The sequence below is a fragment of the Stegostoma tigrinum genome, chromosome 3 (assembly GCF_030684315.1).
Source record: "Stegostoma tigrinum isolate sSteTig4 chromosome 3, sSteTig4.hap1, whole genome shotgun sequence".
Taxonomy (NCBI): domain Eukaryota; kingdom Metazoa; phylum Chordata; class Chondrichthyes; order Orectolobiformes; family Stegostomatidae; genus Stegostoma; species Stegostoma tigrinum.
Genome location: NC_081356.1, coordinates 105,185,604 through 105,209,311, shown reverse-complemented (window position 1 = coordinate 105,209,311; position 23,708 = coordinate 105,185,604). Strand labels below are relative to the sequence as shown.

Genomic DNA, 23,708 nt, shown 5'->3' with positions numbered 1-23,708 from the left:
TGACCCCACTACCAAGAACATTTTTCCCTCCCTACCCCTATCTGCTTTCTGGAGGGACCACTCTGTCCATGACTCCCTTGTTCGCTCCACACTACCCACCAGCCCCACCACCCCCGAAACTTTTCTCTGCAACCGCAGGAAGTGCTATACCTGCCCCTACACTTCTCCCCTCACCCCCATCCCATGCCCCAAGAAAACCCTCCACATTAGCAGGTCTGCAGGTGAACATCTGTTTAATGTAGTATATTGTATCCGCTGTTCCTGACGTGGCCTCTCTACATCGAGGAAACCAAGCGGAGGCTTAGAGACTGCTTTGTGGAACACCTACGCTCGGTTCGTGACAAACGACTGCAACTCCCAGTCACGAACCACTTCACCTCCCGCTCCTTGGACAACATATCTATCCTGGGCCCCCTGCAGTGCCACAACAATGCTACCCAAAGGCTGGAAGAACAGTAACTTATAGTCCGCTTGGGAACCCTGCAGTCCAATAGTCTCAATGTGGACTTCACAAGCTTCAAAATCTCCCTACCCCCATCTCATCCCAAAACCAACCCAGCTCGTCCCCGCCCCCTTGACCTGTCCATCCCTTATCCCACCTATCCACTCCTCCTACCTCACTGACCAACCCTCACTCCGACCTCCTATCTACTAGCCTCATCCCCGCCTCTTTCACCTGTCCATCAACTGACCAATCCCCATCCTAACACCCCACCTACATTCACCTTTACTGGCTCCATGTTTACCTCCTTTACCTGTCCGTCTTCCCTCCACCTATCTGCTCCTTTATCCACCTTCCGTCATCACCTCCCCCAACTCTCTATTTATTCCAGAGTCCCCTTCCCCTCCCCCATTTCTGAAGAAGGGTCCGGACCCGAATCGTCAGCCTTCCTGCTCCTCTGATGTTGCGTGGCCTGCTGTGTTCATCTAGCTCTACACCTTGTTATCTCAGATTCTCCAGCATCGGCAGTTCCTACTATCTCAAAATATTTTGTAGATGTTTTTAAAATGTCTCCATCTAAACTCCTCTTATTCTTCTGCGTTCAGATGGAAAATAATAGTTTCTGTCATCCCTCTTCTTAACTGAAGATTCTTATTCAATTTTCATGCTAAACTACAACATGAAAGGTACCGGGTAGACAGCCTTTTGTGAGAAAACTGTGTGCGGTCCACCAACAGAAAGAAATTTGAAGGGACCGCACACTGAAAAAGGGTGAGGAATAACAGTGACACTTTAAAAACAGCATTGCTTTCATTCCTGTCAGGGCTTTGATAACAAGTGTTCTATATATTAGAGCACTCTTAAATTCACACTGACCCCATCCCCACCTCTTCCTCCGTGATATCGATGACTGTATTGGCACCACCTCGTGCACCCATGAGGAGCTCGAACAGTTCATCCACTTTACTAACACCTTCCACGCCAACCTTAAGTTCACCTGGACCATCTACGATACCTCTCTCTCCTTCCTGGACCTCTCTGTTTCCATCTCTGGTAACCACCTGGAAATCGATTTGCATTTCAAGCCTAACGACTCCCACAGCTACCTACAATACACCTCCTCTCACCCACCTTCCTCAAGAATGCCATCCCTTATTCCCAATTCCCTCACCTCCAGCGTATCTGCTCACCTTTTTCAGTGTGCGGCCTCTTCAGTGCACAAGTGCACTCTCCGAAAAATGTTTTTGGCGAATTACTTTTGAGATCTTTCTCAGAGATAACCCCACATACATTCGGATTTGTATTCCAAATACAATCTATTGCCAACTTGCGAACTTCTAAAAGTAAAGCTAAAAGAAAGTGGATGCCACACAATTTTTGTAGGCCCCAGGAACCGTGCAAATAGGAACAAATTTTGAGTGTCACATTATACACATAAAAATGACAGAAGAGACTTTCAGAGGTACAGTCCCTGAAATTTCTCTGTTCTTTGCCACGTTGACAATAATAAAACAAATGCAACGTACACACAATAGATTACCTTTCTAATAGGCAATTTCTTTATGAAATCTATCACAGCATCTCTCTCTGCTGGAATTCGATACTGGCCATTTGGTTTGTTCATGTCACTGCAAACTTTAGACAACATCATGTTTGGTGCAATTCCTGGAAATATTAGGCAAAACATTAAAGATTAAAACAGCATTGCAATTTGGGTTATGCTGATCTTAAATAAGTTCAAAAGAAAGAACTCCAGTTAACTGCTGTAATCTTGAAGGAATGGAAATAACTTGTACTCATGTGTTTTATTTCTTTCTAAATCAAAAGGGAAGAAGAGTGGATCAAAATCTGCAACGTGCCAATTACATTTAGTGATCATCTTACGTGATACAGTGTTCGTTTTGGATGAATCCCAAACTTTGCATTTTAATTTGAAGTCTAAATATGATTGTTTTTAATAATTTATTCATGGGAAATGAACATGACTGGCTGGACCAGCATTTATTGCCCATCTCTTGTTAAAGTGGTGATGAGCTGCTTTCTTGAAATGCTGCAGTCTGTTTCAAGAATAATGAGCCTTGCTCCATTTTGAAGTCATTTTAAATTAAATATATCATTAATTGCCACATTTCCCTCCCTCTATACTCTCTCTAAGTCATAAGGCAGCATCTCTGTCATCCAGTGTTAGATAAGCAAAGCTCTCCTCCAGTTAAACATTTGGAAGTCTGAAGCCACTGTCTTTGGTCCCTGCTGCAAACACCAAGGTACCAAATTCGTCCCTATGCCTGGTAACCTTCAAAGATGAACTAGACTGCTTGCAATCCTGGTGACCTCGTTAAATGCAAGATGACTTTCTGATCACATATTTCTATCATTACTGAAACTGCTGATTTCCATTGCAATACAATATACCCCAATACCTGCCGCAAGTAACCTCGTGCTGAAACTCTCATTCATGCCTTTGTTACCTCCAGATTCAACATTTCCTAAAGGGGACTTGAACAGATATTTAATTTAGTGCATTGTGGTTGCATAAGACAAAGTAAATTTTTGTTTCATCATAAAATAAAAACCATATTAAAGGAGGTTCAGTTCCACCCTCGGGCACAGTCTGCATGGAGTTTGCACATTTTTCTCCAGATGCTCCGGTTTCATCCAGGAGTCCAAAGATGTGCAGACTAGGTGGATTAGTCATGGGAAATGAGAGGTTATGGGGATAGAGTGTGGAGATGGGTTTGAGTGGGATGCTCTTCAGAGGGTTGCTGTGGACTCGATGGGCTGAATGGCCTGCTTAAACACTGTAGGGATTCTATAAGCCTATGAGGCTATGGAAATATCCTTCTGCTAAAGTTAAATGCACTGGAGTGCTTTTGCAACTGCCCACCCTCTCTTCCTCCACTGCCCTCCCTCCCCACCCCAGACACCTTGCAAGCAGTGATTGTTTTTTGAGAACAGAACTGGTTAGCCTATTACTCATTCTGTTGTGAACTGAAGACAGGAGGATGCTATTCTATGTGAAGATTAGCACAGAAGCTCCAAATGGGATTTGTTTCACGTAAAGCATTGCACTCATCTGCAGGCTCCTGATCTGTTCCAAGGACAATGGATACAACTGTGGCTTTGCACTGTATGTCCAGTAGAAGGTCAAAATATCAATCTCTCATGCTTGCATTCATTGGTCAGTGCACTGAGAGTAGGAGTTGGGGTCTCATGTTGTGGCTGCGTGGACATTGGTGGGGCCGCTTTCAGAATACTGCATTCAATTCTCATCTCCCTGCTATAGCAAAGATAATGTTAAACTTGAAAGAGTTCAGAAAAGATTTGCAAGGATGTTGCCACGATTGGAGTGTTTGAGCTACAGGGAGAGGCTGAATAGGCTGGAGCTTTCTTCCCGTGGGGCATCAGAGGTTGAGGGGTGACATTATAGAGGTTCAAAAAACCTTGACTCGCATGGATAGGGTGAATAGCCAAGATCTTTTCCCCAGTGTGTGTGAGTCCAACACTAGAGACCATAGGTTTAAAGTGAGAGGGGCAAGATTTAAATGGGACCTGAGGAGTAACCTTTTCATGCAGAGGGCAGTGCATATATGGAATGGTTTGCCAGAAGAGGTGGTGGAGGTGGCTACAACATTTAGAAGGCATCTGGATGGGTATATGAACAGGAAAGTTCAAAGGGATATGGGCCAAATGCTAGCAAATGGGAGTAGATCAGTTAAGGCTACCTGGTCGGCACAGATGAGTGGGAACAAAGGGTCTGTTTCCATGCTATATAACTCTATGACTCTATTCTACTGCACCTGTCCCTAATATTCTACCCTTGACAATCTTAAGATCATACAAAACTCTGCTTCCCACTTAGCTCTCCTGTGTCCACAGACCTAAGCTGTTTTTCAGTTAAACAACCCTTAAATTGTAACATTTTCTCCCTCCCTCTCAAATCCTCCTAAAGGGCTTAATTCTCCCCTTGTTCAGCACCTCCCTCAATAGTGGCTCATTTCCACATATAATAAATTGACCTGTGGAACAGACAGACAGTTCATTAAGTGAGTGATAATTCCCTGCATTCTGTAAGTGAGAATTGGATCTGTTTCTGACTAGTACAGAGATGATCTCATTTAAAAGGTGGATAATACAAAAAATCATCCGGGCCAGACTGATTTCCTAGACTAATTTCAGTTACCTAAAAGGGTCAGAGTGGGAATTTCCAGATTTCATTCCACAAACTTAATAGTAAGGTCCTGGGGAGTGCTGCTGAACAAAGAGACCTTGGAGTGCAGGTTCATAATTCCTTGAAAGTGGAGTTGCAGGTAGATAGGATGGTGAAGAAGGCATGTGGTATGCTTGCCTTTATTAGACAGTGCATTGAGAATAGGAATTGGGAGGTCACGTTGTGGCTGTACTGGAAGTTGGTTAGGCCAGGTTTGGAACACTGTGTTCAATTCTGGTCATCCTAGTATAAGAAAGGTGTTGTAAAACTTGAAAGGGTTCAGAAAAGAATTACAAGAATGTTGCCACGGTTGGGGAGTTTGAGCTACAGGGAGAGGCTGAATAGGCTGGGGCTGTTTTCCCTGGAGCATCAAAGGCTGAGGGGTGATCTTATAGAGGTTTATAAAATCATGACGGCCATGGATAGAGTAAATAGACAAGGTCTCTTCCCTAGGATGGGGGAGTCCAAAACTAGAGGGCACAGGTTTAAGGTGAGAGGGGAAAGACTTAAAAGCGACCTAAGAGGCAACATTTTCATGCAGAGGGTGGTGCGTGTGGAATGATCTGCCAGAGAAAGTCGTGGAGGCTGGTACAATTACAAAGGCATCTGGATGGACAAATAAATAGGAAGTGTTTGGAGGTATATGGGCCAAATACTCACAAATGGAACTAGATTTACCTGGGATATCTGGTTGGCACGGATGAGTTGGACAGAAGGGCTGTATATCTCTATGACTCTAAATTGTTCTGGGTTTTTAATCTTACCTTTTAATCCACACAGATCTGATGCTCTTGGATGGGATGGAGATTGTGTGTTCTGTTTGTGTGGAACAACTTGGATGGACCTGAGATTTCTAGCTATCCGTCAATATACACGTTAATAAGCTTCATAACAACAACAATTTCAGAGATCAGCTACACAACTCTTAATCAATTTATTACAAGACCGATTTTCAACCTGGAGAGAGGGAGCACGAATGTTTCAGATTAGAGCCTGTCAGAGTTCTACCATTATAGGGGGCTGTGTTGAGAATGCTGACCTCTGTTTTCCAGTTTTATTGGGATTATGCGCTTCCTTCATTTTGGACTTCTCCCATCTCTGTGTGTTTTTTTCAATTTCTCCATAGCTTAAATTTATTTTACTTGTTTCAATCATTTCCTAACCATTCTAATGTTATTAAAATTTATTAAAAATTACAAATATGAAATTCATTTTAATACCTTCCATTTAAATAATGTGTGATTTATTTTTAAAAATCATTCAATGGATATCAGCATCAATAAAAAAAGGCCAGCATTCATTGACTGCCCTAATTTCCTTGGAGAAGTTGTTGCCGAGGTGACTTACTAACACTTTACATTGCACATAGTGTACCCAAAATGCTACTAGGTAGGATGTTCAAGTTTTTGACCGAATGACAATGAAAGAATTATAATATATTTTCAAGACCTTACGATGAGTGATTTGGAGGGTAACTTGCAAATAGTGGTTCCCATGTTTCTGGTACTCTTGCCTTTCTAGTTGTTGGAGGTCACAGGCATTGACAAGTTACTGCAGTATATCTTGTAGCTGGTATACACTGCTGCCATTGTGCAGCCTCTGATCCATTGCCTCCGTCAAAAGTGTGCATATGGTTGATCTTGATATGTTTCTGAACAACACTGATGCTCAGGAATTTGATGTGGGTGATTATATCAGTGAAAGTCAAGGTGAGGTGGTTAGAGTCTCCCTCATTGGGAATGGTTACTTCTTGGAATTTCTGTGGTCTAAATGTTAGTTGCCAGTTATCAGTCCTGGCTCTTGTCGAGGTCATGCTGTGATCGCGTTCGGGATATGTTTGCTTCATTATCCAAGAACTTTTAAATTGAACTGGACACTGTGCAATCAGCCATGACCATCTCCATATTTATGTTGGAGGAAAGGTCAGTGATCAAGCAGCTCAAGACATTCGAGTCAAGATACCACCTTTGGCATTCCTACGGTGATGTCCTGAACTCCAACAACCACAACCATCTTTCTTTGTGCTAAGTATAATTCCAAACAGTGGAGAATCTTACATCCAATTCCCACTGACTTCCATTTTGTAGGGTATACTGATACCATACTGTGTCAAATGCTGCATTGCTGTCAACAGCTGTCACTATCAGCTCACTTATAGAACTCTGCTCTTTTGTCCATGTTTGGCAGAAAGTATATGCCAGTCAATAGCACTGCCCACAATATTTCTTATTATTTAGCTAATTAGAGTATAAACTGCTGGGCCATAATCAATCAATCAGCTTTGTTTTGTTTTTTGTGGCCAGGATATACCTGGGCTACTTCCCATTTTGATGGCAAATACCAATGGTTTGACAGTAATGGAACAGTTTGTCTCTCGAAATGATAAGCTCTGGAGAACAAGTCATCAGCAGTACAGCCAGGATGTTGTCAGGGCATGAGACATTTGCTGCAGCCAGTATGTGTTCATCTTAATGATGTTGCTTAAATGTTATGTGGTTCCCTGGGAGAGCTTGTTGTTTTTCCTCGATTACAGCAGTGACCATATTTCAAAAGCACTTAAATTGGTTCTGAGATAATGGGAACTGCAGATGCTGGAGATTCCAAGATAATAAAATGTGAGGCTGGATGAACACAGCAGGCCGAGCAGCATCTCAGGAGCACAAAAGCTGACGTTTCGGGCCTAGACCCTTCATCAGAGAGGGGGATGGGGGGAGGGAACTGGAATAAATAGGGAGAGAGGGGGAGGCGGACCGAAGATGGAGAGTAAAGAAGATAGGTGGAGAGGGTGTAGGTGGGGAGGTAGGGAGGGGATAGGTCAGTCCAGGGAAGACGGACAGGTCAAGGAGGTGGGATGAGGTTAGTAGGTAGCTGGGGGTGCGGCTTGGGGTGGGAGGAAGGGATGGGTGAGAGGAAGAACCGGTTAGGGAGGCAGAGACAGGTTGGACTGGTTTTGGGATGCAGTGGGTGGGGGGGAAGAGCTGGGCTGGTTGTGTGGTGCAGTGGGGGGAGGGGATGAACTGGGCTGGTTTAGGGATGCAGTGGGGGAAGGGGAGATTTTGAAACTGGTGAAGTCCACATTGATACCATATGGCTGCAGGGTTCCCAGGCGGAATATGAGTTGCTGTTCCTGCAACCTTCGGGTGGCATCATTGTGGCAGTGCAGGAGGCCCTCTCAGCCTGCTCAGCCTGCTCCTGCCCCACCGAACTCATCTCCACCTATCTGGACTCCATTTTCTCCCCTTTGGTCCAGGAACTCCCCACCTATGTCCGTGACACCACCCACGCCCTCCACCTCCTCCAGGACTTCCAATTCCCTGGCCCCCAACACCTCATATTCACCATGGACGTCCAGTCCCTGTACACCTGCATTCCGCATGGAGATGGCCTCAAGGCCCTCCGCTTCTTCCTGTCCCGCAGGCCCGACCAGGCCCCCTCCACCGACACTCTCATCCGCTTAGCGGAACTCGTCCTCACACTCAACAACTTCTCTTTTGACTCCTCCCACTTCCTACAGACTAAGGGGGTGGCCATGGGCACCCGCATGGGCCCCAGCTATGCCTGCCTCTTTGTAGGTTACGTGGAACAGTCCATCTTCCGCACCTACACAGGCCCCAAACCCCACCTCTTCCTCCGGTACATTGATGACTGTATCGGCGCCGCCTCTTGCTCCCCAGAGGAGCTCGAACAGTTCATCCACTTCACCAACACCTTCCACCCCAACCTTCAGTTCACCTGGGCCATCTCCAGCACATCCCTCACCTTCCTGGACCTCTCAGTCTCCATCTCAGGCAACCAGCTTGTAACTGATGTCCATTTCAAGCCCACCGACTCCCACAGCTACCTAGAATACACCTCCTCCCACCCACCCTCCTGCAAAAATTCCATCCCCTATTCCCAATTCCTCCGCCTCCGCCGCATCTGCTCCCACGATAAGACATTCCACTCCCGCACATCCCAGATGTCCAAGTTCTTTAAGGACCGCAACTTTCCCCCCACGGTGATTGAGAACACCCTTGACCGCGTCTCCCGCATTTCCCGCGACACATCCCTCACACCCCGCCCCCGCCACAACCGCCCCAAGAGGATCCCCCTCGTTCTCACACACCACCCTACCAACCTCCGGATACAACGCATTATCCTCCGACACTTCCGCCATTTACAATCCGACCCCACCACCCAAGACATTTTTCCATCCCCTCCCCTGTCTGCTTTCCGGAGAGACCACTCTCTCCGTGACTCCCTTGTTCGCTCCACACTGCCCTCCAACCCCACCACACCCGGCACCTTCCCCTGCAACCGCAGGAAATGCTACACTTGTCCCCACACCTCCTCCCTCACCCCCATCCCAGGCCCCAAGATGACATTCCACATTAAGCAGAGGTTCACCTGCACATCTGCCAATGTGGTATACTGCATCCACTGTACCCGGTGCAGCTTCCTCTACATTGGGGAAACCAAGCGGAGGCTTGGGGACCGCTTTGCAGAACACCTCCGCTCAGTTCGCAACAAACAACTGCACCTCCCAGTCGCAAACCATTTCCACTCCCCCTCCCATTCTCTTGATGACATGTCCATCATGGGCCTCCTGCACTGCCACAATGATGCCACCCGAAGGTTGCAGGAACAGCAACTCATATTCCGCCTGGGAACCCTGCAGCCATATGGTATCAATGTGGACTTCACCAGTTTCAAAATCTCCCCTTCCCCCACTGCATCCCTAAACCAGCCCAGTTCATCCCCTCCCCCCACTGCACCACACAACCAGCCCAGCTCTTCCCCCCCACCCACTGCATCCCAAAACCAGTCCAACCTGTCTCTGCCTCCCTAACCGGTTCTTCCTCTCACCCATCCCTTCCTCCCACCCCAAGCCGCACCCCCAGCTACCTACTAACCTCATCCCACCTCCTTGACCTGTCCGTCTTCCCTGGACTGACCTATCCCCTCCCTACCTCCCCACCTACACCCTCTCCACCTATCTTCTTTACTCTCCATCTTCGGTCCGCCTCCCCCTCTCTCCCTATTTATTCCAGTTCCCTCCCCCCATCCCCCTCTCTGATGAAGGGTCTAGGCCCGAAACGTCAGCTTTTGTGCTCCTGAGATGCTGCTTGGCCTGCTGTGTTCATCCAGCCTCACATTTTATTAAATTGGTTCTGAGATGGCTTGAATAATGAAACATGCTATGTTCTTTCTCCTTTCCAAACATTATTCCCTCTCATTGGAACATAACATCATTATCTTTCAATACCACGTAGCAACTTTTTTTGTAATCCAACTTGTTCTTACTTCTGTTTTGAGTTCTGAGAAAACATTCCACCTGAGAAATTTTCAGCTTTACAGATGGTCAGATTGGTCTTTTGTGAATTTCCAACACTCTTTTTCTAGTTAATTAATAATGTAACTTACATGTCCAAGATGGAGACACGAGATAAAGATAAGCTGACTGAAACTGTAAATGCAATGCTTTACCTGCACTTGCTGTTAATTTTGTCTTCTGTTCAATCCTAAAACGCATTTCTCTGACAGCTTCTTCTGCTGTAACACCAAACACAATCACTTCCTTCTGCTGATGTGACTCTCTTCCATTGGTTTGCAGATAAGGGTCTGTCTGCAGCAATTCACTCTGATCTGACCGTTGCTGTGACAATACAGGAGGGCTGTCTTCAAAAAGTATTGGTGAAAAGTCTCCCAAATCTTCAGTGGATTGCTGAACACCCTCCACATTCTCTTTTACTGCATCAGTATTTAGAAAAACAGTGTCAGCATATATAGACTTCTAGAATGTCATTTGCCACATCCATTTCCTTGCACAAAGTTGACATTACATATAAATCCGTTGCTCAATTCAAATATCCACAATTACTTAATCATTTAATTTATTCTATATTAAACCTTATCTTTCATTTAGTAAATCAGACTAAGCATAAGACTTAGTTGGTCTAACACAAACACTATGTCTGTCAGCATTTGAAACAAGAAAATTTTAATTAATATTTTATGTTCAGTCCCTTGATCGGAACTTGATATATTAAGCTATATAGTTTGCCTCTGGTGGTCCTGTCAAATATTTCCATTGTTTATACATTAATCGAGTTCTCCTAGCAGTTCTCTACCATCTTTACCCTTGATATACATCTCTTCCTTCATTTAAAGTCTCCATATCATTTTCTAGAACACAACCTTACCATAGAATCCCGATAGTGTGGAAACAGGCCCTTCGGCCTAACAAGTCCACACCGACCCTTGGAGCATCCCACCCAGACCCATCCCCTTATAGCCCACCTAATCTACACATCCATGAACACTTCGGGGCAACTTAGCATCATCAATCCACCTAACCCGCACATCTTTGGACTGTGGCAGGAAGCTGGAGCGCCCAGAGGAAACCCACGCAGACACAGGGAGAATGTGTGAACTCCACACAAACAGTCACCTGAGGGTGGAATTGAATCCAGGTCCCTGCCACTGTGAGGCAGCAGTGCTAGCCACTGTGCCACCATGCCACCCATCTTTTATGGTTTCACAACTCTCACAGTTTCAACCGCAGTTAATGCCATCTCTGACCACTTCCTCGTAGTATCCAACTACATCTATTGGGAAAAAAGGTATCAATTTACTCACAGTACTTTCAAAACCCCGACAATGTAGGTTTTCCATTCTGTTTACAGCAATATTTCTGCATTGACTGTTTGATGTAACCACCCCCACTTGATGCTGTGGTCCCCAACACAATTACTCTTTCTACTCATCCTACTGACACAGCTATCATCTTCACCCACCTTTCTCCAAGGCATGCAGAATTGAAAGGATTTGTGCTCAACCCGCTTAACCATCCACTGTCAGATCTGGTTGGACCACTTGAAACACTACCGGTTTCCACCCTCATCTGCTAAAGCTGAGCACTGTTCCAGGATAATTCAATCTTCTTGCTCACATCCCACCCAGCAGGGCAGGCCAAGCAGGAAGTGTCACAGCATAATGATATACAGACAGGAATGCGTTCCAGTGAGAATGTTCAACATTGGCCCAAAATCCCATCATGTCTCAAGGCAGTGAGGCAAGCATGAACAAGAATAACTCGTAACATAGCAAAATAGAAACAAAAATAGAAGCATAAGTAGACCATTTAGTCCTTCAAGCCTGTTCTGCCATTCAGTACAATCGTGGCTAAACATCCAACTCGGTGCCCTGTTCCCATTTTCTGATCACCACTAGCACCCTCCCTCAGCTGATTAAATAGTACTCCTCCATGTTGAAGATCACTTGGTGTAAGTACAGAAAGCACAAGTGTAACAATGCTGTGGCTTTAAGAGGTTATTTTGTCCTTTTCTTTAAGAAAGAAAAGTTGAACAAGCAGTGTCAAGCTGTCGGTAAAAAAGTAAACAGCTTGTGTGGCCTTGGGTTTTTTTTTAAGTTGGATTGATAGAGGCAGTCTGGCTGGGTGTAGAAAGCCTGGTCTGTGAGAACTGGCAAGGTTTTTTTAGTTTCTAATTTTAGAACTTGCTGCTGTGAGCTTGATGAGGTAGAAGCTATCTTTTCCCTCTCTTGGTTACAGCTAGAAACTACAGTTTATCTTTGTTGCTGGGTTACCTGTGAGATAAATCTATTTTCTGAACTGCTTTTTTTTGCCAAGGGCATGTTTATGGGAGGTTACTATAGTGGAACAGTTAATTACTAATAGTTACTGTATCTGTTATTTGATTTAGTTTTCCAAATGTTGGTTGTATTTCAACAATAGTGTTTTAAACAAACTGTGCGTTGCTTAACACCAAACAGTTTGACCAGTCACATTGCATCTGGAAGACGGTACATCACATTTGCCTCAGGGAAAGGTAGGTCTACGCTACCTTCTTAAAAATATTGTGAGGGGTCTGGTCTGGTCCACAACACAAGGGCATGTAATGTACTCTGGGCAGGGAACTTCGATGTATTAGAAATTGGAGTCCCTTTAACATGGATTTTTTCCAGTATTTCCTACGTAGCATCAGATATTGTACAACGTTGCGACAGCAATTACTTGATTTCCCCAAACATAAATAATTTCTAACAAATAAGAGGAAAGTTATTCTGGCATAGTGAGTATTGTGTTAGTGCTAATTGGCTGAAAGAGTTCAAACAAGTGACTGACATAACTAAATCACTAATCCCAAAAACCAGTGTTTAGGGTCAGGCAGCAGTCCTTGTCAGATTGTAGAGCTCGTCAGGCAGCGGTCTTCTATGGTTGTATGGTGTACTAGAAAAGGAGGAGAAGGAAAACCCAGGGAAGAGATCGCTAACACTTGGTGAGAGAGCACAACAGTGCCTTCACAATTTTAATGTGATTTTCACAATGTGCTAGCTGTCTGTTTATCCTCTAGTATCAGTGAACCATCCTCAGGTGCCAAGGATTGCACTTTTTGTCTAGTTAACTAACGTATCAAACCTAAATTGCTGCTTAACATATTTAATAATCAACCCATAGATTGACCATAGTCCTTATCAATCTATCTGTTGCTGATGCATCTGTCCAGGACAGTATTACTACAATGGACTACCAAATAGTTCTGATAGATATGAGGTCCTGTCTTCACGAAAAACATACTTTCCGAAATGTTGTGTGGCACCAGCTTGCTAAATATCGATAGATTCAAATCAGCTCAAAACTGAGTGTCTATGGTGCTGAGTGACCAGCAGTAGCAGAACCTCATTCAACCACAAGCTGTAAATTCATGACGTGAAGGTATCAGTGTTGGAATGGGGGAGACAAGGTCAGAAATCACACAATACCTGGTTATAGTCGAACAGGTTTATTAGACAGCACAAGCTTTTGGAGCCTCAGTCATTCTTCAGGTGTTAGTGAGAGTGGTAGTATCAGGCACAGAATTTATAAGTAAAAGATCAAAGGTTCACCCATTGAAGAAGATGTACTAAACAAACCTAAGATGCTGTTAAATCTTTAATCAGTTAGAAGGTTTTAATTGATTAATATGTATTTGTAAATTTCTTTCAAGTCACGGTGCTGAGAAAACCAAAGGTTTTATCAGAGTAAAGATGATGTGACATTTTAGGTCAGACGATGCATGTTAGGCGTGAGACCTTGTTTAGAATCTGTTTGTGTTTTAGATTGGAATCAGACTGGTTGTATTTCTAAAGTAGCATTTATGGCTTGGCATATTCCCTGCTCTACGACTGTCTTCAAGCCAAGGGATTAACCCTGGTGCTATGAATAGTAATTGAAGCATATGCCAGTTGCAGCATCAGTTTCACCAAATTGTAGAAGCTACAAAACAAACTGTGTTTGTCTGCCAAGAAGTAGAAGCAGAGCGTTATTGTCAGAACTGAGCAGTCCCACAATCAAAGGATCAAAGCTTTAGAGCACTGGACTCCATAAAACAACACCAAGCTCCATGACGGAAAAGCTCAATCGAAGCAAAAGGCAACGTTGAAGAATTTGCAATTATCTTTTGCCAAAAGTACCATCCTCCAGGTCCAATGAAAGGTCAACAACCTGAAACATTAATTCAAATTCCCCCCAACAGATACTTCTGACTTGCTGAATATTTCCCCCAGTTTTTCTTTTAATTTCAGATTTCCAGTACCTGCAGCATTATTACCACTTGAATGACCTTCTCCATGATTGTAATATGTTCGTTTATGTTCAGGCCAGTTCTGCCTTTGTTGTAAATGCTCTGTTATATCCAGGTAGGCTTCATCAAGACTCATTGCTAGAAAATTGGGGTCATAATCCATCAGTATCTCTTGTACCTAGAGTGGAAAAAAGTTTTGAAAATATTTTAAAGCTTATTGAGATTCTGATTAGGAATGAAACTATATCATAGTTACAATTTATAATATATCACATTTTTCTATCAAAATGCAACAAATGTTTTATCCATTGCATTCCAATTGGCAACCAACAGCAACTTATAAATTAAAGGGGACAGCCTGGGGAATATTGTCATGACAAAAGTATTCCCTGTATACAGTAGTTACAAGAAAATTAAGAATCCATTTTGTGCCTTTTAACAGACTATTTCAATTTAATGATTAAGTTTCCTCTTATACCTTTCTAATGGTTTAATCGGGTGCCCTGAGAAGACGGTGGTTGAGCTGTACAAATCCCTTCAGAAGGGCAGTCAGCAGCCTTACTTACCACAATGCAGTGTTGTTGAAAGGAATGCAGCAGGAGCAGGAGAAACACAGTACAGACATAATGGGAACTGCAGATGCTGGAGAATCCAAGATAATAAAATGTGAGGCTGGATGAACACAAAGCTGCTGTGTTCATCCAGCCTCACATTTTATTATCACAGTACAGACATAGTCGGTCTGATGGGAATGGCTTCCCAGCGTTAATCCCAGTGCTTTGTGACTTCAGTTCCAGAACCTCCCTCATAAAATGGCAAGCCTCTGCCTCCAGAAGAAATCGCACTTACTGTTTTTGTCATTCAAAATTAGAAAAACTTGAACTTTCCCATCGTGCAGCTATTGTGATGCTGACAGAGGATGGAGCCCACACATAGCTGGAGAAATTGTCCAAGTATTGCTGTTTGTTATTTAATTGCCTATCAAATAGTTTCTTGCCACTGTTAAGCGTGCCTTGCCTGGGACCAGTGGTCACAGATGTAACAGATGGGCAAATCAGGTGGACACATTTTTGTGGATCTAATGACAAAATGGCACTGTCTCTGCCTCTGGGCCAGAAGGCATTTGCTCAATTCCCATCTCTGCTGAAAATGTTCTACAATATGTCCGAACAGGTTGATTTAAAATATTGAAACATTTTTTGTCATATTCTGCTGCTACTACCAGTCCCCAGGCATCCAGGTGCTGGTTAAGATTCCCCTCAATATGCCCACCACCATGTTGGCACATATGAGCTTCAATACAGTGTAGAAAAAAGGTACAGTATAGTGAAATATACTGTACCACTGGGTAGAAATTATAGAAATGGATGTTGGAATACACCGCACTGTTATACAGTAAGAAGCACACAAAAAGGAGGAAATACTGAACAATATTACAAAAGAACTGGTTCCTACTATCTCTGGTTCTATAGTCAGTTAGTTGCATGAAATTTCAATATTGGATTACAGCAACAAAATGGAAGACACTGGAATGCCTAGTAACTGGTACAAAATCTTTACCCACATGTAATCCAGAAGAAAAGTCACCTCAGTCTATATCAAGTAAGATACTGTATTCTATAAATAGAACTTGAAATGTATTGCTTCTGAGGGATAACATAATAAAAAGATTAATTTAAAAACTTTAATGAACAGTTAACCCACCACAATAAGTAATGGGATGGAGGAGTCTTCCAGACTGAACAGGTCAAGAGGTTTTATGAGTGATGTTGCTGTTGAATTTGTTTATACTTTACAAAGTTTCAAATTATGTAGCTTGTTCCGGTTAATAGTTTATCATCATGGTTCTTGGACACAAGGGTCTCACTGCATTACATAAAATTAGTCTTTACATAAATCCAACTTGTACAGGAATACAGTGACAAGAAGCTAAGATACAATTATAGGTCTTTAGCCATTTCATATTTCAATATCTACTCAAAAACTCTTCAAACACAAAGTAATGTAAGGAATAGTACTTGCAATACCAAGAAACAAACTTTTACAGACATGGTCATTTAGAAGTTGGAATTACGGCTCATCTGCATTTTTTGGGGACCTCAGTACTTAGTCAGAATTTAAATATATCACCAACTGAAAGCTTGGAACTAAAAAACCTTTCCAAAAGATTCAAAATAAAATGTTATTAGCCCAGATGACTAACAGTATAACTTTGAATGGTACAACCATCACAAGTATGAAGCTAAGCAAAATAAACCATAAATATGAAGTACCAAGTTGTATGAAAGTACTAATTGATATGAAATGAAAGGAAATCAAATGTTTACAGAAAATAATTTTATATTGTTCACAACAAATTCAATTTGTACAAGTTTTTTTAAATTTAAAGAACATCCCAAACACTTCAAAAAGGTGAAATGAAAAATGGACAAAGTGGGAAGTGTTAAGAGAAGCCAGTAGCTTGGACAAAAAGATACACTTGACAGGAGTCTTAAAGAGTGAATGGGTGGTGGAGAGGGAAAGGAATTTAAAGAGGGTCCAACATGACTGAAGGTACGGCCACCAGTAGTGAAATCAGGAAGGGGAAATGCCCACAAAACTGGAGTCAGAGCAGAAGATTCCAGGAGTGAAGGATTTATAATCCTTGAGGAGGAGATAAAGTGTAGTTAGGGGATAGTAGTTAGGCTGCAAATCAGGAACAAAACCAAAAGTTGCTAGAAAAGCTCAGCAGGTCTGGCAGTCTCTGTAAAGAAAAAAAAAATCAGAGTTAACGTTTTGGGTCCGGTAACCCTTCCTCAGAACTAAAGCAGCTGCTTGCTCGGTACCCATTCACCATCATCCAAATCGCCCACATCCCATATACAGGTATAAATAAATTAATAGCAGCAAGGAGACAAATGTCACAATAATAAGAAATTGAAGGAATCTTTGGGATCAGTAAGGCAAGTCCTAAATGAAATTAGTGCAATTAAATGATAAGAAAATAGCATCAGACAAGGGAACAGATCTCAGGAATATTACTGAAAGAAAATAGAAAATTTAGCAGAAGACAAAGAAGCAGTAAATAAATTCTGGAGCAATGATCAAATACAAGACTTACATCCTTACTTGCTGCTCGATACTTAGCAAAATTTGTTGGAATGATAATCAAATTTGGACAGAGCTTCTTAGCAATAAATCCAGGCATAGCTGCACGTACTCCATATTTCCGGGCATGATAATTTGATGTTGACTGAAAGAATAAATGTTATTGCATCAGGAAAAACTACTCTCAACGAACTCCACAAAAAACTATATTCAAGAATTAATAATTTTATGGAGTACATTCACAAAAATCTTCAAAAAAATTCATGTGTTCATAATCAGCATGTAATTAAGTTATATTATACAACACAAGCACGATTGACTTCAATTTACTTCCAAGCATATTTGAAATTTTTAATAAATCATGGGACTGAATTGCTGGTTTGGCCAGCATTTATTGTTCATCCCTAAGCGCACTTGGTGATGGTGATGAATTGTCATCTTGAACAATGAGAGTTCTGTGGTCAAGGTATACTCACGGTGCTGTTCGGGACAGAGTCCAAGATTTTGATTTAATGATAATGAAGGAACAGCGATACAGAGGAAGATGCAGATACTCCCATCTATCTGCTACCCTTGTCCTTCACAGTGGTAGAGGTTGGGGATTTGGAAGGTGCTGTTGATGGAGCATTGGTGTCTTGTTGCAGCATATCTTGGGGCGGCACAGTGGTTAGCACTGCTGCCTTAAAGTGCCAGGGCCCTGGGTTCGATTCCACTCTCAGGCAATGGTCTTTTGGGGAGTCTGCACATTCTCCCCGTGTCTGCATGAGTTTTCTCTGGGTGCACCGGTTTCCTCCCCCAGTCCAAAGATGTGCAGGTTAGGTGGATTGGCCATTCTAAATTGCCCATGGTGTGCAGGGTTATTGGGGGGGGGGGGGGAGATGGTGAGTGCTCTGAGGGTTGGTGCAGACTTGTTGGGCCAAAGGGCCTGTTTCACACTGTAGGGATTTTATGATCTATCTTGTAGATTATATCTTGCAGATAGATGTGAGTATCTGCACGTTCCTCTGTATTGCTGTTCCTTCATTATCATTGAATCAAAATCTTGGACTCTGTCCCTAACAGCACTGTGAGTGTACCTTGACTGCAGAACTCTCGTAGTTCAAGACGACAATTCATCAACATCAAGTGCCAAACCAGCAATTCAATCCCATGAATTATTAAAAATTTCAAATATGCTTGAAAGTAAATTGAACTCAATGGTGCTCATGTTGTATAATTTACAGTGCTGTCAATGTCCATCTGTGAATGTGTCTGATTATGTGAATGGCGTTATCTTACATAGTATGTTTCCTAAGCTAAAAAATTACTTTCAACAAACTTGCACTATTCTATGCTTAACCAAAGGAAACCCATCTGAGTAAATTCTCCATTGCCTCTAAATATCGTGATACACTTGCAAACAAAGCTTGGCCTCTAAATTGTAAAGTAAAATACTGTTATGGCGAATCATGTATTGGGAGGAGAGGGATGATTGCATCTCTTCACAGCTAACCATAACATAATTATGTGGAAAGTATAAATTAGTATCCTGAATTATTTTTTGTGATGAATTTATTTGTTTCGTTTAATTGTTTTATTACAAATCCTGGTATTGAGATGACGGAAGAGAAGATATCACATTTTCAAGTAAGGTATATTACGGAAACTCCACGCAGCAGTAAGATATATGAATTGATACTGTTCAGTTGACAACACCAGTGTCAAGAAACAATGGAGACAAATCATTTAAGATTTTAACTTCAATTTGCCAAGATTCTACAGCAACTCTGTAGAAAGGGAAGACAGTAAACAGTTCAAGATGATAACTACGAAAAGGTGCAGGTGCCTCCAAGTTGCAGATGTAGCTAGTGAGTTTCGTGACAAGTTAAGCAACAACAAACCTTACTTTGGAAAACAGACACTCTGAATACAAAAGGAAGAAAAACCTTTGGAAAGAACTTGATACATTAAATTTTACAGCCATAATAGCTTGGAAGTTACCAGCAATGCCTTTTAGACTTTTTTTTTCCTCAATGGTGGAAAACCTATTCCTTGATTTTTCTGGGCCTCCAAAGGCTACCTCCCTTGGATAAGTCTGCTGGAATACTATTTACGATGGTTCACATAGCAGAAGCTAAGAAAACATGTGATCATACTCCTGACATCCATGCTCGCCCTTGTCTGTTGATTTTGTTCAAACAGTTTGGATGTGACGAGAACATGCAATGCAAAGCGCATTGTATTTTAATTCAAAACAAGCATTTAAATTCTCATTCTCAACAAGGTATTGATTCAATTGCACAAACATTTCATATAGATGGCATAGTGGAAGTTTTGAATATGGATCATTCCCATGGCAGTACCAACTTGCAATGCTCAAATTATTTCAAAAATAGATCATTTGCTGTAAAGCAGTTTGGACCACCACAAAGGCATGAAAGGGCCACATAAATATACATAATTCTGTAATTTCTATAACCATTGCATTAAATTTTATAAACTCAGGCCATGATTCATAAGGCATTAAAATTTCCTATTGCCACCAACATAGAAAATTGCCTTCAGGCATCAGGAAACAGGATAGTGTATTCTTAATTTTATATTTCCACTACAGTCTACCATTATATCAGGAGTAATTTTTAGACTCTAGTCATTTATGTGTTAATCATCTCAAATAATCTCTCTAATATATCACATGACTCTGGATTAGAGTTTGCTCGCTGAGCTGGAAGGTTAGTTTTCAGACGTTTCGTCACCATTCTAGGTAACATCATCAGTGAGCCTCCGGTGAAGCACTGGTGTTATGTCCCACTTTCTATTTATCTGTTTACGTTTCCTTGGGTTGGTGATGTCATTTCCTGTTCTTTTTCTCAGAGGATGGGACATTGCCTCCAAATCAATCTACAATCACTGATGATGTTACCTAGAATGGTGACAAAACATCTGGGAACAAACCTTCCAGTTCAGTGAACCAGCTTACATCTGGAACAAAATAAAGACCCCCTCCGAGAGGAGGAGAGCACTGTGTTGGAGGTAGAAGGAAGACGTCGGGTTGGCTGTGCACCCTTGCAACCGGTGGCTCTTAATGCTGGCTTCGGCCTAATGCTGGTTCAGGAGAGCAGCCAATCTGCAACGATGGCTGCGGCAAGTGCTCGTGCCCCACGTCAGGGGGTCCGGAACACCATCCGTGTTTCCGTGAAGAAGGTGGATGAAGGTGCACCTGTGGACCGCACCTTCTTCGTGAAGAGGGTCCTGTTGGACTCTTGTGGGTTCGCTGCTGCGGACATTTACTGCCTGCAGGATTTCCCCGGAGGAGGTTTTTACGACGTGACCTTCAGGAGTGCCAAGCTTTGCAAGCGCTTCCTGGAGGTTTTCAAGGAGAAAGGAGGTGAGGGCCCCCTCTCTGTATTGACCGCTGTCCCGCTGTTCGTGATGCCAGCACAGAGGAGCCGAATGGTGACTGTACACATGTACAACCCGCATGTGCCAGCAGCTGATGTCCTGACCTTCCTTGGAAGGTACGTGAAGGTGGAAGGGGACCTAACTGACATCATGGACCCCTTTGGCATCTGGACCAGTAAGAGGCAGGTCAAGGTGACGCGGAGGATGGGCGCGGATGACAGCATTGTACATCCACCATCCAGCTTCGCGATCGGCGGGAGCAAGGACTACCTGACCTACGCAGGGCAACCTAAAGTCTGCCATGCCTGTGGAAGGTCAGGTCACGTGGCGGCCGACTGCAAAGCCACCATCTGCAGGAACTGCAGTGAGGAGGGACACCTTGCAAAGGATTGCCCACAAGAAAAAAGCTGCAACCTTTGCGGGGAAGCGGGCCACCTCTATAGGGCATGCTCGTGGCGGGGGACCACCTACGCCCAGGTCGCCAGCAGGGGCAATGCGGGGCCAGCCCCCCCCAGAGGAGAGGAAGGCACCAGGACCCCACTAATGTGCAGGAGGGCCAGGTCGTGCAGGAGGGCCCAGCCCCGCATGATTGTCCTGAGGCCAGCAAAGCGCCCCTCCAGGCTCCGCTCCCCCCATGACAACCCGGAGTCGATGGAGGCAGCGACAGGTGACCCAGGGGAGTGGACGACGGTCCGGAAAGCGAGGAGGAAGGCGCGTCGGCGGGCCCAGGAACCGCAACCATCAGGCGGGAAGAAGCAGCTACAGGGGGACTATAAGAGCTCCTCTGACGAGGGAGAGTCGGAGAGGGCCCGCCCAAAGCAGAAGCTAAAGATCTCAAGAGAGAAGGAAAGCAGCACCCTGCTTCCAGGTGACGGGAGGCGTCCTGAGGCTCACTCCGACACCCAGTCACGTGCCGCTGGGGCCCTGGAGGGCTCCCCGGAACTTGCAGGCGAGGAGGAGGAAACAGCAGCGCGTCCCCAGCCTGACCCAGAGCCGGACTCTCCTGCCTCTGTACCCCCGACGGGGGGGATGCCACCTGGAAGGCAGCACGGACAGTTTCCTCAGCCCGGAGAACGTCCAGCAGTTAGCCTGAGCAATGGGTATGAAGGGACAGATGGAGGGGCTGGACCTTGGACTTGGGGAGGGTACTGCGGTCACTGCCCACAATGGGGGTACGAGTTGAGAGCATTAATGTGCGCAGCGTCAAGTCCACCGCAAGATGCGTGTCCACGTTGGCCTACCTGACCACCTTCAAGGCGGACCTCCTGTTTCTGCAGGAGTGCGGGATACCACACCTCAACAGGTATGGGAAATGGTCCGGCGCCTGGACCTGTGGGCCTTCGATCTGGTCGGGGGGTAACGACTGTCGTTCCTCGGGCCTGGCTATTCTGCTGTGGGGGCGCAACGTAACCATCTCTCAAGTTCAGGAGGTGGTGGGGGTGCGCCTCCTAGCGCTGACGTCACCTACCGGAACACTCCCCTGAGGCTGATCAACGCGTACGCCCCAGCGGTACAGAGTGAGCGGTTGGCCGTCCTGCAGCGGCTTCCGCCCCTGTTGGCTACATCCAGGCCGGTCATCCTAGGCGGAGACTTCAACTGCATCATTGATGCAGATGGAAGATCTGGCGTGGGGACAGTGGGTGGGGAGAGTCAACTGGACGTCACATCCAGATTCCTGATGGGCACGGTGAAGGACGCCAAGGTGCTCGACGTCTTCAGCACCCCTGCAGACGGAGCGCAGCAGAGGTACACCTGGTCGCGGCCAGACGGGTCTATTCGCGCAAGGATAGACTTCCTGTTTGCATCACGGGCGTTCTCGATCAGGTCCACCGGCATCGAGCCGGTGTTCTTCTCTGACCACTGCCTCCTGCTGGCCGACTGTCACTTACAGGACGACCAGCCGGCCAGCAAGGGGACGTGGAAGCTCAACACGACTCTGTTGACCCCAGAGAACATAGAGGAGCTTAAGAGGGAGTACGCCATTTGGAGAACCGTGAAACCCCTCTTTGAGTCTCCGGGTGACTGATGCGAGACGGTGAAGGAGAACTTCAAGAGGTTCTTTGTCCTCAAGGGTGATCGGAAGGTGAGAGAGAGGCGGGGAAAGCTGTCGCGACTCCAGAAAAGGGTGCAGAGCCTGCTCCTTCTGCAGTTGATGGGGGTCGATGTCACGGAGGACCTCCGCGAGGTGAGGGGCCAGCAAGCCTCGCTCTTCGCCGCGGAAGCCTCCAGGATAATCTTCCGGTCCAGGATCCGCTCCGTGGAGCAGGACGAGACGTGCTCGCGTTTCTTCTTTCAGAAGGTGCACGAAAAGAGCTCTGTGCTTAGCCGGCTGAAGGAGGACGACGGCTCGGTGACGTCGTCTCGGCCCGACATTTCGAGGATCAGCAGATCCTTCTATGCCGGACTGTACCACACGAAGCCCACGGACAGCACGGCCTCCGAGTCGTTCCTGTCGTCTATCACTGAGGTCTTAGACGAAGGCACGAGGGAGTGGCTGGACCGGTCGATATCCCTGGATGAGCTGACCAGAGCCCTCAAGTCCTTGGAGAGGAATAAGACTCCCGGGAGCGACGGCTTACCGGTCGAGCTATATTCCACTCTGTGGACCTGGTCGGCCAGGACCTGCTGGAGATGTACGATAGTGCGCTTCAGGCAGGGGAAACGTGGAAGTCCATGAGGAAAGGCATCATCACCCTCATTTACAAGAGGAAGGGGGAGAGGGAAGAAATTAAGAATTGGCATCCCACTTCACTATTGAATGTGGACTACAAAATCCTGGCGAAGGTCATAGCCAACCGGGTCAGGTCTGTCCTGGAGTCGGTGATTCACCCTGACCAAACCTGCGCTGTGCCGGGCAGGAAGATCGCTGACAGCCTCGCGCTCATCAGGGATACGATAGCCTACGTGCAGGACAGGTGGGTGGACACCTGCCTCGTCAGCCTGGACCAGGAAAAGGCCTTCGACAGGGTCTCTCATGCTTACATGAAGGACGTCCTCTCCAAATTGGGGTTTGGGGAGGGCATCCGCA

General features: G+C 44.9%; 1 protein-coding gene across 2 annotated transcripts in view; it reads right to left on the bottom strand.

The window, feature by feature from the left end:
* Positions 1–23,708, bottom strand: part of polk (polymerase (DNA directed) kappa) — a 78,656-nt gene that overhangs the window by 23,540 nt on the left and 31,408 nt on the right. For both annotated transcript variants that reach the window (XM_048527920.2, XM_048527919.2), the window contains 4 exons: positions 17,313–17,444; positions 14,225–14,390; positions 10,116–10,379; positions 1,983–2,107 (listed from right to left, as the gene is read on the bottom strand). In XM_048527920.2, coding sequence (XP_048383877.1) covers positions 1,983–2,107; positions 10,116–10,379; positions 14,225–14,390; positions 17,313–17,444 — 687 coding nt within the window. The remainder of the gene's footprint in view (positions 1–1,982; positions 2,108–10,115; positions 10,380–14,224; positions 14,391–17,312; positions 17,445–23,708) is intronic.